This window comes from Acanthaster planci, linkage group LG01 (assembly GCF_054643075.1).
Source record: "Acanthaster planci isolate LZ-2023a linkage group LG01, COTS_SCS, whole genome shotgun sequence".
Taxonomy (NCBI): Eukaryota; Metazoa; Echinodermata; class Asteroidea; order Valvatida; family Acanthasteridae; genus Acanthaster; species Acanthaster planci.
In genome coordinates this window covers 18,127,749-18,142,789 of record NC_141777.1, presented here as the reverse complement: position 1 = coordinate 18,142,789, position 15,041 = coordinate 18,127,749, and the positions used below count along the sequence as shown (strand labels likewise).

The following is a 15,041-nucleotide window of genomic DNA, read 5'->3' as shown; positions in this document are numbered from 1 at the left end:
TTACAGTATAGAATATCACAAAGCGATGCAACTTTCCATGAAATCAACTGCAATCATATACCTTCACCTCAATATAAGTTCCATGATGTTTACATGAAAATAGCCACAGAGAGGTCTTACAAGCAAATGGACATGGCTAGTACATTGGATAGGTCATCGATTTGTGGGGTCTTATGACGTACAATGTATGCTCCTCGTATCTCTGTTGCAAGTTGATTCCAACATGCACAGTTGAGATGAGAAGTTGATTCCATCATGCACAGTTGAGATGAGAGGAAGTTGATTCCATCATGCACAGTTGAGATGAGAGGAAGTTGATTCCATCATGCACAGTTGAGATGAGAGGAAGTTGATTCCATCATGCACAGTGGAGATGAGAGGAAGTTGATTCCATCATGCACTGTTGAGATGAGAAGTTGATTCCATCATGCACAGTTGAGATGAGAAGTTGATTCCATCATGCACACTTGAGATGAGAAGTTGATTCCATCATGCACAGTTGAGATGAGAAGTTGATTCCAACATGCACAGTTGAGATGAAAGGAAGTTGATTCCATCATGCACAGTTGAGATGAGAAGTTGATTCCATCATGCACAGTTGAGATGAGAAGTTGATTCCAACATGCACAGTTGAGATGAAAGGAAGTTGATTCCATCATGCACAGTTGAGATGAGAAGTTGATTCCAACATGCACAGTTGAGATGAAAGGAAGTTGATTCCATCATGCACAGTTGAGATGAGAAGTTGATTCCATCATGCACAGTTGAGATGAGAAGTTGATTCCATCATGCACAGTTGAGATGAGAAGTTGATTCCAACATGCACAGTGGAGATGAGAGGAAGTTGATTCCATCATGCACTGTTGAGATGAGAAGTTGATTCCATCATGCACTGTTGAGATGAGAAGTTGATTCCATCATGCACTGTTGAGATGAGAAGTTGATTCCATCATGCACAGTTGAGATGAGAAGTTGATTCCATCATGCACAGTTGAGATGAGAAGTTGATTCCATCATGCACAGTTGAAATGAGAAGTTGATTCCATCATGCACTGTTGAGATGAGAAGTTGATTCCATCATGCACAGTTGAGATGAGAAGTTGATTCCATCATGCACACTTGAGATGAGAAGTTGATTCCATCATGCACAGTTGAGATGAGAAGTTGATTCCATCATGCACAGTTGAGATGAGAAGTTGATTCCATCATGCACTGTTGAGATGAGAAGTTGATTCCATCATGCACAGTTGAGATGAGAAGTTGATTCCATCATGCACAGTTGAGATGAGAAGTTGATTCCATCATGCACAGTTGAAATGAGAAGTTGATTCCATCATGCACTGTTGAGATGAGAAGTTGATTCCATCATGCACAGTTGAGATGAGAAGTTGATTCCATCATGCACAGTTGAAATGAGAAGTTGATTCCATCATGCACTGTTGAGATGAGAAGTTGATTCCATCATGCACAGTTGAGATGAGAAGTTGATTCCATCATGCACACTTGAGATGAGAAGTTGATTCCATCATGCACAGTTGAGATGAGAAGTTGATTCCATCATGCACAGTTGAGATGAGAAGTTGATTCCATCATGCACTGTTGAGATGAGAAGTTGATTCCATCATGCACTGTTGAGATGAGAAGTTGATTCCATCATGCACAGTTGAGATGAGAGAGAAGAAACCTCTCTGTACATGTTAATTATATATAACAGGTTTGCCCTTACCCAACGTATATTAATAAGCACTGTATGCTCAGTGCTTGTCCGAGAGCTTGCGAAAAAACCTCACAAGCTTACTCGGGTGGGACTCGAACCCACGACCTCCTGCTTACTAGTGCAGATGTCTTAACCACTCGACCACCGAGCTTGCCGGGATCGGCTGGCCGGTCCGAGTCAAATGGAGCAGCGGGTACCGCGAACAATTTTCAAGATGTATTTTTTTTTTTTTTTTGCGTTGGGGAGATGTTAATTATATATAACAGGTTTGCCCTTACAGTGCTTATTAATATACGTTGGGTAAGGGCAAACCTGTTATATATAATTAACATCTCCCCAACGCAAAAAAAAAAAAAAGAAACCAAAGCATATGCATACATGGAACTGTTCACATGTGAAACTGCTGGTGAGGATGGAGCAACACCACCATAGGGGGAGCACACACATACTGGCACCATAGTTGTGGAGATCATCCATGTTGATGAGAGTTCTTGTGAGAAACATTTGTTACGGGGACACAATTTGTTTTTGAGTCCTGCATTTTCTAACAAACTGAGAAATAGCTGGGCTGACCAGATCTCACTGATGGTTATTGATGTTAATATTCTGACTGTAGGGAAGTTAAAAATATATTAAAGAATACATTTATTTGTACTCCCAAGGCTGCCTTGTTACAGTGACCTTACTTGCTCAAATATAGCCTATTTAATACCAATTTGATTTGTTAGAACTGGCAAAGGAAATATTTCTCTCCTTGAAAGACAATGATTCTGTCCTCAAAGGTAACATGTTACAGTTATTGTGAGTCCATGCAACATCAAGTCTAGTACAGAAGTACTGTTCTAAATGAATTACAAGTTCATGTCAAAGACCTTTCAACAGCAAGTTTACTTATAAATAAACTCACAGAAACAACTGAAGCACACTGGATCGAGAAGTTTGTTCTTCATTGTCAAGTGCTGGGATAGCCTGGGCATGACCCTATATGTAATTTGGAAAAACATGCTTGGGCACTTACTAGATCAGGTTTCCTGCACCTAAAAAGCAATTAAATTCCATGACTTCCATGACTTTTCCATGACGAAATTATGAAAATCCATGACCCAATTATGTACTATTTGGACTTTAACCCTCCTTTGGTTTTACAGCACAAATATGCACGAGTGCCCACAGTCACTCTCTTGCATGTGTTTTCTACATGGAACACAAACATGCACTAGTTCAGTGTGTACACAGTTGGGTGCCAGCACAAACTGACACAGGGTCTTTTGTGCAGTCCTCTTCACTGCATTTGGTTTAGTTAGCACAGTTATATACATGAAACAGTGAAGCACAGTTGTTGGGCAGCACAAAAGTGCAATCTGATATTCCTGTGAGGGACAGTTGGTGCAGTGCACAACATGACACAGCTGTGCTTCTTTGAGGTGTTTACCAAATGACCCAAAGAGTAACTTCAGCATGGAAGGTTAAGTTGCGAATAAAATCATGCATTTTCCGCACTTATTTCTGATAATAGAAATCACACACAATGTTTGAAAAACTACATGACTTTTCCTTTATTTTTATCATTTTTACAAAATTCCATAACTTTTCCAGGCCGTGAGGTCCCTGTAGATGTGAAAAGGGAGTTTGAACAACAGTGGCAAAATGGGAGTCTGGTGTATGTGTATTTACCAAGCTGAAAGGGAACAGTGGTTGCTAAAATTCAACACTTTATGACATTTTCTCAGTTAGCCTTGCAGAAGTTTTGATTCTGCTGAAACAAGAAGAGGGGGGCTGGGAGGCCAGGGTCGCCCCCACCATGTACTTACATGTATGATTGGTATGTCAAGAAATACTTGACTCTGGTGATCTACAGAGAATAAGTATTAGAGAGTGGAGTTGTTGTCACATATGGGAAATGTTGTGCTTCTTCCAGCTTATAGCTGGTTAATATAACCCCAAGCATACCACCTTCTAGAATGTGATCATCATGGCGTCATGATTTATTTCAGTTTTTCAAGCTAATTCAGACTGTTGATAATAATTACAAAGATTAAATTGACAGATCAGCAACAAGTATGTAAATGTGTTTAGGTAAATTTAGTAAGCTTGACTGAACAAATTAAAAGCTGTTAAAGTTCTGTTCATTAAATAGTATCATTGCTCTGACGTTGCATTGCTACATGTACACGTGATTGTGAGCATCCACGTCAATTAAACCAGACTTGTTTCACTTTAAGTATTTTGGACTTAAAAAATCTGACATTCCACTTCTGTAGTAATAAAGAGATCCAGATGAATTTTTTTCTCTGGAAATTGTACTTCAGTCTCCCAATGTTGCTATGGTATTCAAATACCTTTAATTATGTGCAACCCAAACACACAACTTGCTCAATTCACTTGCCACCAAGTGCTGAGTAATACTTCTGAAATGTAAATTCTACTGGTAAGTTCTTTGGATGATCTGCTATAGAGTAGCACAGTGACCATGTAACGTACACAATTATCTGTGTAAAAGGCATTAGTGCACGGACCAGCATGTGAACCAACACGTACATGTACATGTACACTATTCATTTGTACAACATTCCCTGGTTGACATGATGTCACACTTCAGTACTCTGTTCACTGATTCTCCACAAGGCTCAGGCATTCTTCAAGCAGTTTAAACCACTTGACCAACAATATCGGTAGTTTGAGAAGCTGTCGATACGATGGAGATGGACATGAAATGCAGTATAGTATACAAATATTGACTGCCTCAAGTGGTGTAGTAAAACAAGATTCCAGCACCTCAGAAGGCTATTTTTACTACATCACAAGATAAAACAGTCAATATCTGTTTCAAAACACTTCTACAAATTCTGCTTGATTAAAACCATGACTGATTTGATCTAACTACATATAAAAATACATGTATTTGAATAAGGAATTTGTTGAAAATTTACCAGTACGTTTCCACATTACCTCTTCACAAAATTTGTAAACTTAACTACTGTTGATAGTGCTAGCTCTTCAGAATGTGCAGAACAAGCCAGTGTGCATTTGCATGCAATGCCGGAGGTCATGCATATACAGTCCAACACGGTTAATAAGAACTCAAAGGGACTCTCCAAAAAACCCTGTCTTACGGTGAACCTCATGTTATCCCCTGCATAGAGCGCAAGCCTGGCGTCATGCACCAGCAAGCATTGTTATACAGTCTACGGTAATGTAATGTACATGTACAGTACAGTATATGCACTGGATTAGTATTCAATGTACATATACTAACCTTTAACTTTTTAATAAATTTAGAATCATATTTATCAATGTAATTGGAATGAATGAAACAAAGACTTCAAATACACCTACATGTACTTGTTAACGCAACAGTAGACAACAATGGTATAAGTGGGCGGCCGCACCACGCCGTGTGGCGTCGTGGCGAAGCACTACCTGGAAACTGGTACCCGATGCTACACGTAAGTAAAGGTTTCTTACTGGAGAACCAGTTCACGCATGTAAAGGACCGGACCAGCCCCGTGTTACAATAGATACTGCCACTCATTTGTGCTTTTGCATTCAAATACAAGTACTGCTGCACCCACTCACTTGGTGGACTGTGCAAGAAGTCGCTGTCTTCTATATTCCCACACTAATAGTGCACCACTAACATGGACATTGAGTGAGCGAATGATTCCTTGTTGGGGTATCTCCACACACACGTCCAGCAACTGGATCAACTCCACAGGAATGCCAGTGCGCTCATGTCTGCAAGGTTACAAAAGAAAGCAAATTCCTTTTTTTCAGGAAAAGAAATCAGAAAGGGAACAAGAGCCAAGTAAGTCTAAATATTATTGGGAATGATCTTCAAAGAGCTTGTGGTTCTACCATCTTTGGTGTCAGGCAGGTCAGAAATGAACACTGTTGGCTACTTCTTTGACTCTATTCATTGTAGCACACTAATGGCAAAAACTGAAACCAGTATGCACAAAATAAATGCTCAGTAAGGAAAAGGCCTGACATGAAAGACGGCAGACATGATTGGTGGAAATTTGATACAAAGAGCACCAGTGACTCTGAATACAACCTACATGAGTACTTTGTTGCCATTCTCACAAAAGGTACTGGCAAATCCAAAGACAATTTTATTGACTTTTCAAAATTTAAAACAATGTACCCAATCAAGCTGGCTTGCCATTGGTATCAACACTTACCAATAACTATGTTTCTAATCACATTTATAATACAATGAGATCACTTCTAAATACATTAAATTCATTTTCAGAACCAACATAAACATGCATGTCCCTTGAGGTTACACAAAATTTGATGTCAGAAAGGTGTAATGGTAGACCAACTGATACTTATGTTTTCATGAAGGACATCTTTACTGACTAATTTTGGCTGAATAATCACCTTAATTATAATAACAACTGTTTGGGTTGTGTAAAGGTATTTTTTTTTGATGATTTCTACTGCATAATGGAAGTTGGGAACAAAGTTTACTTTTTTCCAGTTTAAAACTAGCGGGAACTTCCCCTGCCAGAATTCCCAGAATTAAAATTCTAATCAGATATGACTGCATTAATAGGTAAAATGGAGACTGTTACAAGATTGCATACTCAGAAAGATATTATTAATCCAGTAGAAACATACCCAAGCAGTAGAAGTGTTCTTTCTTGGAATTGATACTTGGTAAGGCATTGACTTCTGGCAGTCTGTTCAACTCCTACCAGTGTGTAGCCCTTGTGCCTCATTGCTTGGAGATAAGATGCCAAATCACTCACTGGGACCTTAAGAAACAAAATCAATATAACTCAGCATACAGACAATATCTCAGTAAATGCCCCTTTTCTTTCTTAGACCATGTTTGAATAAACTGGCTGCAGAAAGTATTTTTTAAGCCAAACTCCAGTTTTAAGTCTGACAAACTAACTAACTAACTTTGATATACTGAGGCTAACAAACATGTACCTTGAGGGACTTGTGAGAAAATGTATTGAATAGACTTTCATTCAGCCCCGTAGCTTGCATAAGAAAAGATGTTCACATGATGCAACTACATGTACCTACCTCTATGATGGGCAGCCATTTTTCAGCAGTGACACTCAGTGTTTGAAATATTTTGTCTGTAGTTACTCGGAGGTTGCCAACAACCAGTGTTGATACACCAAATATCTGGCTTGTACGACACAGACCTTTGTCCAAGAATAAACAACAAATACCCGTTTCAGACAGGTGTTCTAGGGTGGTGCCGAATGGAACACAATTAAGAGCAACTCGGGTCGACCCTATTAAATTTGGTTTCAGAAAGACGAACTTAATACATGCACATACATTTGCATTGGGTTCAACCCATTAAAAGAGCGACATTTGAAACAAAGTTGCTCTGGTATCGTTCCAAGTGCCTTCGAGTGTTGATCTCTCGCCTGGTAGCACACCTGGTCGCTCCTTACTGTTTCGGACATCAAACTTTTGCTGTACTTAATTCAAAATTTGCTTTTAATTTGGTTCAGCGCAACTCTAGAATGCATTTGAAAGGAAATTCCCATACCACTGTTTGTGCAAGAGATATAGAAAAGCTATCTCAATGCAAATATGTCACCAACTCCCCATTAGCCACTCTTGATCAGATTATGATGATGAAAATTGAACCTTTCTAGAAAAGGGTTCAAATCTTTCGGGTATTAATGTCCAATGCAAAGAAAAAATGATATAAAGCCAACAAAGGTTGAAAAAATATTGGTTCTGGCTTTAAAAATAGTCTGAATCCTGTCTCAGTCTGTTAGCTGTGATGCACCCAAGATTGAATGCAAATATCAAAAGCACAAGATCAGATGTTATTAATATGGAGAATTTGAAGAAAATTGGCACAGACCTTCAAATAAATTGTGGCAATGACAATCTGAATTCAAAATTTGGGGTGACAACAGAATGATCTAGATTGAAAATTGCAAAATGGGGCATTGGTGATATACATGTATGGTTTACAATGTGTGATTGGGCAAAATCCTATACATTTGTGATATGACCCTTCACACAGTGACAGTGAGCTTTGTCATTTTGGTGCATATCAATTTTAAACTGATCTGGACACTGTCCTGTTTTCAAAACTGTTAATTCATGATTCTAGACAATCTACATTGATGTTGCAGACAACCGAGAATCATAAATGTAATACATCTGATAGTGCTGCGAGTAGGTGCCAATGTTCGATTCGGGTTTCGTTCAGACACGATTCGGAAATTTTTTGCTAAACTTCAGTTAAGTTCAGGCACATATACAATTCGCATTGAGACATCGAACAGCATGCTACAAATGTGCTGTATATATAGTACTTCCATGTGTAAACTACGTTAATACAAGCAATGAATCTCCTCTCCATCTGTATCTGCGAACAACTTCGATGTGAACATTTTTAAACTGTTTCCCCAAAGTTTGTTTAGGAGTTAAAATTCCATAGAAAGTTACCGTTGGAGGTATGACAGTTTCCAAATGTGTTTTGCCAACAAAAGCGGTTGTGTTTGGACCACGCTTGACTCAACAAACGATCATAGGATATGTGAAAACAAGACGAAACAGCATGCTCAAATGTGAGTTTCCTCCTTTACTACTAGATCAACTTAGATCTAGTAGCAAATTGTGTTTTGGTTATTTTTCATGAAATAGATTTAACTGCCAAACCATGGCTTTTGATATATTAGAAGAAGAGCATTCTTTCCCAGGACTGCGCCCACGTGGCCAGTGGGCAATTTTCATTCAGTCTTTTTCAAATGGATAACAGCATTTTGTTATTTGAGATTTGCGAACAACTTAGAGATCTGGCAAAATTCCATTATAACGTATTCACACTACTTCTTTGATCAAACGTGATCCACAAAGGGCAGGTTGGGCCACCGCATGAACCAAATCTTGTCTTTGCCCGTGCTGGAGCACTGCACCTGCTGCACCTGGCAAAATTAGTTTTCCCTCCAGAGTTGCCTTTGATCAAGCAAAAGTTTGACTGTGATCAGCATCCAATCAAAATTTGTTTTGCATGGCCACGTATGACATCACTGACCCAATATGAAACCTGAGGGTGTGGCTATCAGAGATTGGCAAACATAACGCTGTATCTGAATATACATAAGCACTATTGGATGTAGTGAGAATTTAGATCTGTTGTGCAGCAGAAATGCCGTACGCTGCATGTTCTCGGGTTGATTATTTGTGAATTCTCACCACATAGTTTTTACAACCATCATGTGATACAGGGCCATCGTAAGTTTACTGTACATATACGAACATGAACAGTACATTTATAGTACGTGTGTACACGCACATGTGCTGAGTGCCGGTGCGGCACTGGTACAGCACAACTCGTTATCCATTTTTCAGTGTGCTTGCTTTTTTATCACGTTTTCTTGCAGGCATTTCAAGCACTATCAATGCCATGCCATGTTAAAGGCAAGCATCCAAACCCATCAGTTTGGTTTCGTTCAGTTCAGTTAAAAAATGCCATGTTTCCGACGATTTTTGGTTCGGTTCGGCGGCAGCACTAATACATGTATGTAAAAACAAGAGTGTTCATATTTATTTGAATTTGATATGCACCCAAGTGCCAAAGCTCACCATGTGAAGGTTTTTTGCAGATTACATCACATTAATCCATTATAATTTACAAAAAATAAAATATTGGCCATTAAGTATTAGTATCTGTCTAACCCTGCTCTGCTACATGTACACCCTGCGAAATACTTCATTATGCCATCACCAAATGTGACTCACTCTGCAAACAAGGATAGGTCGTGCAATGCCAAAACAAGTTATGCCCTGTTCTATTTGTAAAGGGCAAAATTTCTTAAAAACATGTTTTTTTTTCTCCTTTAATTGCTTCTAGAAAATTCATATTTTCAGAATTTGTGATTACCAACATGGATACTTATGAATAAAGATGAAAAATTGATCATTCAGTAGGAAATCCTACATACGGTAGCATTGTGTTTTCAAGTGCTACTTTTCTAAACTTTCTCTCAAAAAGTGCTTTAATGTACATCTATGAGGGACCCGCATGTAATAAAGAGTTCATCACATACATGTACTGTATTGTAAATCAAGGTTATTCAAGACTGAATGCAAACCACTACTGACATGAGCTATAGGGTGGGGTTAAGCAGGTTCTCCTCAAGGTTTGTTATCTTTGATCACCTACATCAATTACGCTAGTTTTACAGACTAAGTATGCTGTGAGTTGTAAACTTCATAAGAAGTGCTGTCATTGATAGCAAAAGGCCCTTTCCAGCCAGGTACAGTATCGTTCAAAGTTATCTGCACTCCTGCATGATTCACGCAGGGCCGAAAAATACAAATTTTAGTAGCTACGTTTTCACACATGGGTTGCCGTGATTGTGCACTATCCACGCATGGCCCGCGTGGACATTCGTTGACATTCTGTTCTTTGAAAAAATCTCCACAAATGCTGAGTACGGTACAGGACGCCTGCTCCCATTTCTTCAGTTAGCTCTACGTCCTGTAAATACCAGTAACATGTACATGTAAGCCTAAAGATATGCTTTTTTGGCCTAATTTGGTGATTTATGGTGATAGAAATAAGATTCCGTGGCTTACAAATCATTGGCCATCATGTATGCTACATCAAACAAACCACCAACTCGCTACTTCTCTGTCTTTGATGCATTTGCGAAAGCCCGACCAATTAGAGTAGTTTTGAAAATACTGTCAAGGGTTCTAGGGACATTCCTTTGCAGCCGTGATGCATGCTGGTGCATGAGGGTCCTGCCATGCTTAACACAGTTGTCCTTTTTGAGGCTACTCCGGCTAATTCCTCTCACGAGAGTGTCAGGAAAATTTTCGAACAGCTTTGATTTTTCCTTCATGTGATCGACAAAGTTTACAGTAAAGGATGATTCCCTTAGACTGCTGTTCCTGCTTCAACCATGGCATGTCATTCTGCCAATTCCTGAAGATGTGGTTCGACGGAACTTTTGGCATTTTGACAGTTTTAGTAGCAACATAAACGTGTGGGTATAGTATGCAGTAGTATAGTAATATATACTATACTACTATAGTAGTATAGTAAAAGTGTCAAACAACAGCGTGTATATGTACAAGAACATGTAGTTTGTGTCGCCAAAACAACCGCATGTACATGTACTGTGGGTGTGTCACTCACGTGTACGTTATTGTATGAACTACATGAGCTGATGCACAAAACTGCAGCAACTTCATGCCCAAGGCCACCATTGGTGCGCTTATAAAAACGATGGAAACTTAGGGTAAGTGCCAGCGTGTTTTTGCCCTTGATTTACGCAAGGTCTTGGCAGGCCGTCGCGCACAACGTATACTGCACCACGCAGCGCCAGCTGGGCAGACATTTTCAGTGAACATTGGCCGTCATGACGTTGCCAAAATAATTTTGGCAATCTAGCTGGCCGGCCGGCCGGCCGGCCGTTACCGCGCAGGTATGTCAAGCGTCGGTTATGGTTTTGCATGAATTATCAGAAATTTTGATTCACAAAAAATGCTGATCGTTTTCAGATTTGTCCCACATTTTGCGATACGAACCCAATTACTTCCATCACTGACATGTGAAAAAACCTTACAAAGACTCTAATGAAAATGTCACAGATTTGGTTGGAACTGGATGAAGTACAAACCCCTCTCATGTGAGCTCTTGAATCGGATGTAATTAGAACTATACCAGATTGTTCAGTTTGGAACTCAAAATCACACGCCTAGAAAAATTGCACACCTGAAAATATACTGGAGTGTTTTTTCACATGCCTAATATTTCCCAATCACAAGGACTGGCGTCCTTAACTGTACCTGGCGAGATTTTTTTTTTTGGTCCACACGGACCACGCATGGATAGCGTGGAAATCATGGCAACCCACGGATGAAAACTTAGCTACTAAAAATTTGTATTTTGGGGGCCCGCGAGATTCATGCAGGAATCTAGATAATTTTGAATGATACTGTACATAATGGCAGAACTTTTGATTGATTGTCTGTTAATAAAAACTTCAGGCCTGTCCATTTATGATACATTTTGCTAACAGGCTACAGATGTACATGATGAGATCTTCACTCAAATATGAGTCTGCCAAGATCCTGATCAGACCAAGGATTTTTGTCCTTGGTTCCTGTTAAGACCAGTATGCAGGCAAGTCTTGGTCATCCTACTCAATGGGTCATCTCTACTGAAACAATCACATCTCGAGCCCTCATGGCTTGCATCAAGACTTACCTCCTAGATTTGGTGCCTTGTCTATGAGTGATGCTACAAGTATCAGACTATCCTTCCTTGATCCCTTCTCCTGCCCTGCTGTCCCAATGACATCATCAAATCCAGGCATCAGTGTATCTTGCCAAGGAATAATCTTTTTTTGGACATTAGAATCCTTGTCAATAGATTCAAAGGTTGAACTCACCACACTCATACCTTTGAAAGAAACAAAGTGGTCAAGCTACAAAGATTGCATTCAATAAAACATGTTCAAGCAGGCTGTAAATAATTTCCATGGATACAGACAAACAGGGCATGTGATAAGTGTGGTATCATGAAGATCAAAGAAATACTGTCAAGTTATTTTTCTACCAGAGAGGACAGACTTTACAACAGCAGAATGTTTAAACTTCTTCAAAACTTGCTCTAGCACTTACAAGTAACTTTCTGCCCTGGATGCCATTACAGACACTTATATATAAAGTTTGCTAAAAATGAAAAAGGCACAAATCAAATTAGAATTACACAATAAAATCTGAAAATCAGGTTAAATGGGGTACCAAGGAGCATTTGAAAGAACTGCATTAAAAGACTATATTGCATGGGTCTTTAATGCTATGGTTTTGATTCTAGTATTTGTCTCACCAGGAATGGCTTGTGCTGCTGACGGCTGTACACAGAGACTTATACAGTACTCTTCTTGTATCAGAGAATTCTCTGGGTTATACAGACGAATTATAGGATGAAATTTGTTGGAGTTGCTCCACAATAAAGGGGAATCCTTGTCAAAGAGCTTGGGATCTAGAAATTCATCACTGGCCAGGGAGCACAAAACTGGAAGAATGTGAAATATTGTCTGCAAAAAGATAAAATAAATGGAACTGTTAGACAAATGTCAAACAGTTGTCAAATCGGCACAATTATGCAACAATAAAATCACCACAGGGCATTTGGTGGTGTACCGCTTACCAATCAAGGCTGAATCAAGGAAACGAATGGACTGACCAACTACACTTAAATATTAAAGAAATAACTCATCCCTGTTATAATGGAAAGTGAATCATTATTTCTCCTAAAAGTCTTGCCTTATTTTGCACAGGCACGGTGTGGCAGGAACCAGTGCACATATGTTCATGCCCCTCACTTAGTTGGTGTGCATGCACACTGAATCCCATTACAGCGCCAGAAGCCATTATGGCTCTTGACTCGTCCAGATGGACACCAAAAGTAATCGATCAATATCAAGCTCAGATAAAGTTGTTTGCCCCTCAATTCCGTACCGATGAGAATCGAAACACTCAAAGTCCCTTTTACTAACTTGCACACTATAAAAATCCATTTTCCGCCAAATTTTTGCAGGTTTTTGTCACGTACCTCCGAAGTAACAGAGTCAGAAGTTGAAAGTGAAGCTAGCTGTAAGTTTTGCTAGGTTTCCCTGACATTTCCCTACTTGTGAATGGTGAGGAATATTATGAACACTCTAATGAGAAAGTATCATACAAGAAGGTAACCGTATGGATTAAAAGGATTGATTTTTGTTTGTGCCTTTTAGTCAGGCAATTTGGCATGATTGTAGGTATTCCTGCAATGCAGTAGGCCAACTCGTACCCAAACACACTCATATTCAGGTGTGTGTACGTGTGCACCATGCCCGAAATCCAGACATTTTATTTTTGACCACTGCCAAACTCAGTGCGGAAATTTGAATCCGCAAGAAAAACAAACCGCATTTCAGACAAATGACTCTTGATCTTGACAAAAATGAGCTGATAGATACAAAAAATGTATCAGTCTTCCAAACGGTATCACCGATGATCTGAGGGGAATTTGACAAAATAAGGTAAAAAACATGGAAAATGACAAAAGTGGGTCCCTATGAAAAACGAAATGAATTTCAAAAAATTTTTTGTACATAAAAGTTACTAGTCTTTCATGTGGCATCAAAGTTATTTGAAGGTAAACTCTTTATTTTCCCGCGATCTTTCTTACCAGAAGCTATTAAATTTCACCATTTGATAGACAATGGCAATTTATTCACACACGAGGACTTCAAATGAAATGGCAGTATCAATCCCTCACATGGGTCACCAACGATATGCATTGTCTGCTAGAATAATTTTTCAGGCCGACAACCACTGTGTCACTATTGCGCATGCGTGAATACACAAACTAAACGCATGCACAGTCTATGGGGACCAACAAATGTGAGTGCAGCATCACTTCGATTCATTGAGCATTACTGCGTATATTTCATCACCACGACAGCAAAACATGAAGGGAACCCGTGAAAATAAGAAGTTGCAGATTTAAGTCAGAAAACATGTAAATACAAGCATTTTAACATGAAAAAGGTTGTTCAGAGGTGTTTTGTGATGATAGAAAAGACAACAGGATTTATTTTTGTTATATTTTTGAAATTTGTCTAATTTCCGTACCGACAAAAATTTTAGGGTTGTGCTGAAAATTCAGGGTTGTGCTGAAAATTCAGGGTTGATCGGAAAAACCACAAGTAAATTTTTACCGAATTTCAATAATGTTATTAACAATGTCTGACATGAGTGTAGATGAGAACTATTGCTTCCCTAGTATGTGCATTATGGCCAAAACAGAAGGTCTCATGTATGGTAAATTGGAAGAAAAAATGATGTTGCCTTGTAATAATGTTCCAATGCAGCAAGGTGTGAAGCAGTCTTGACATACATGTTCATTAAAGGGGATGGGCCATGCTGGGAAGATTTCTTGTATAACATGGATTAACACATAAAATAAAACATACATATAACAAGAAAACACATCTGCATAATTTCAATGCGCGGAAATAAGTTAAAATTATAAATTTCACGACCCTATTTCACTCCCCTCTCAAAGCAAAACTAAACAACAGCCGTTGGGTACCGAAAGTTGTCTGAAGAAATTCCCAAGAACCGCGACACCATAGGACAGAGTCCTTTATCCAACGACTGTTTACTGTTTACGCGTCGACATGTATGTAATGAAGTAGCGTTAGCGTGTGCCATCATGTCAGACTCAAGCGACGATAATTCCAGCGTTGATGCTCTTTCTCATCATGACAGCAATTAGTTGTCATGTTTGTCTTATTCATTTGACAAAGAAAGTGACATTGAAGGAGCT

General features: G+C 39.1%; 1 protein-coding gene across 5 annotated transcripts in view; it reads right to left on the bottom strand.

Annotated features, from left to right (window-relative positions):
* Nucleotides 1–3,248: 3,248 nt before the first annotated feature.
* Nucleotides 3,249–15,041, bottom strand: part of tarbp1 (TAR (HIV-1) RNA binding protein 1) — a 55,430-nt gene continuing 43,637 nt past the window's right edge. For 3 of the 5 annotated variants that reach the window (XM_087146671.1, XM_022232941.2, XM_022232942.2), the window contains exons 24-28: nt 12,555–12,765; nt 11,931–12,125; nt 6,758–6,882; nt 6,341–6,477; nt 3,249–5,452 (exon numbers count right to left, since the gene is read on the bottom strand). In XM_087146671.1, coding sequence (XP_087002797.1) covers nt 5,290–5,452; nt 6,341–6,477; nt 6,758–6,882; nt 11,931–12,125; nt 12,555–12,765 — 831 coding nt within the window. In that variant the 3' untranslated portion in view covers nt 3,249–5,289. Of the gene's footprint in view, nt 5,453–6,340; nt 6,478–6,757; nt 6,883–11,930; nt 12,126–12,554; nt 12,766–15,041 lie in introns of those variants that run through there. The other 2 variants (XM_022232940.2, XM_087146776.1) reach the window with 1 other exon arrangement.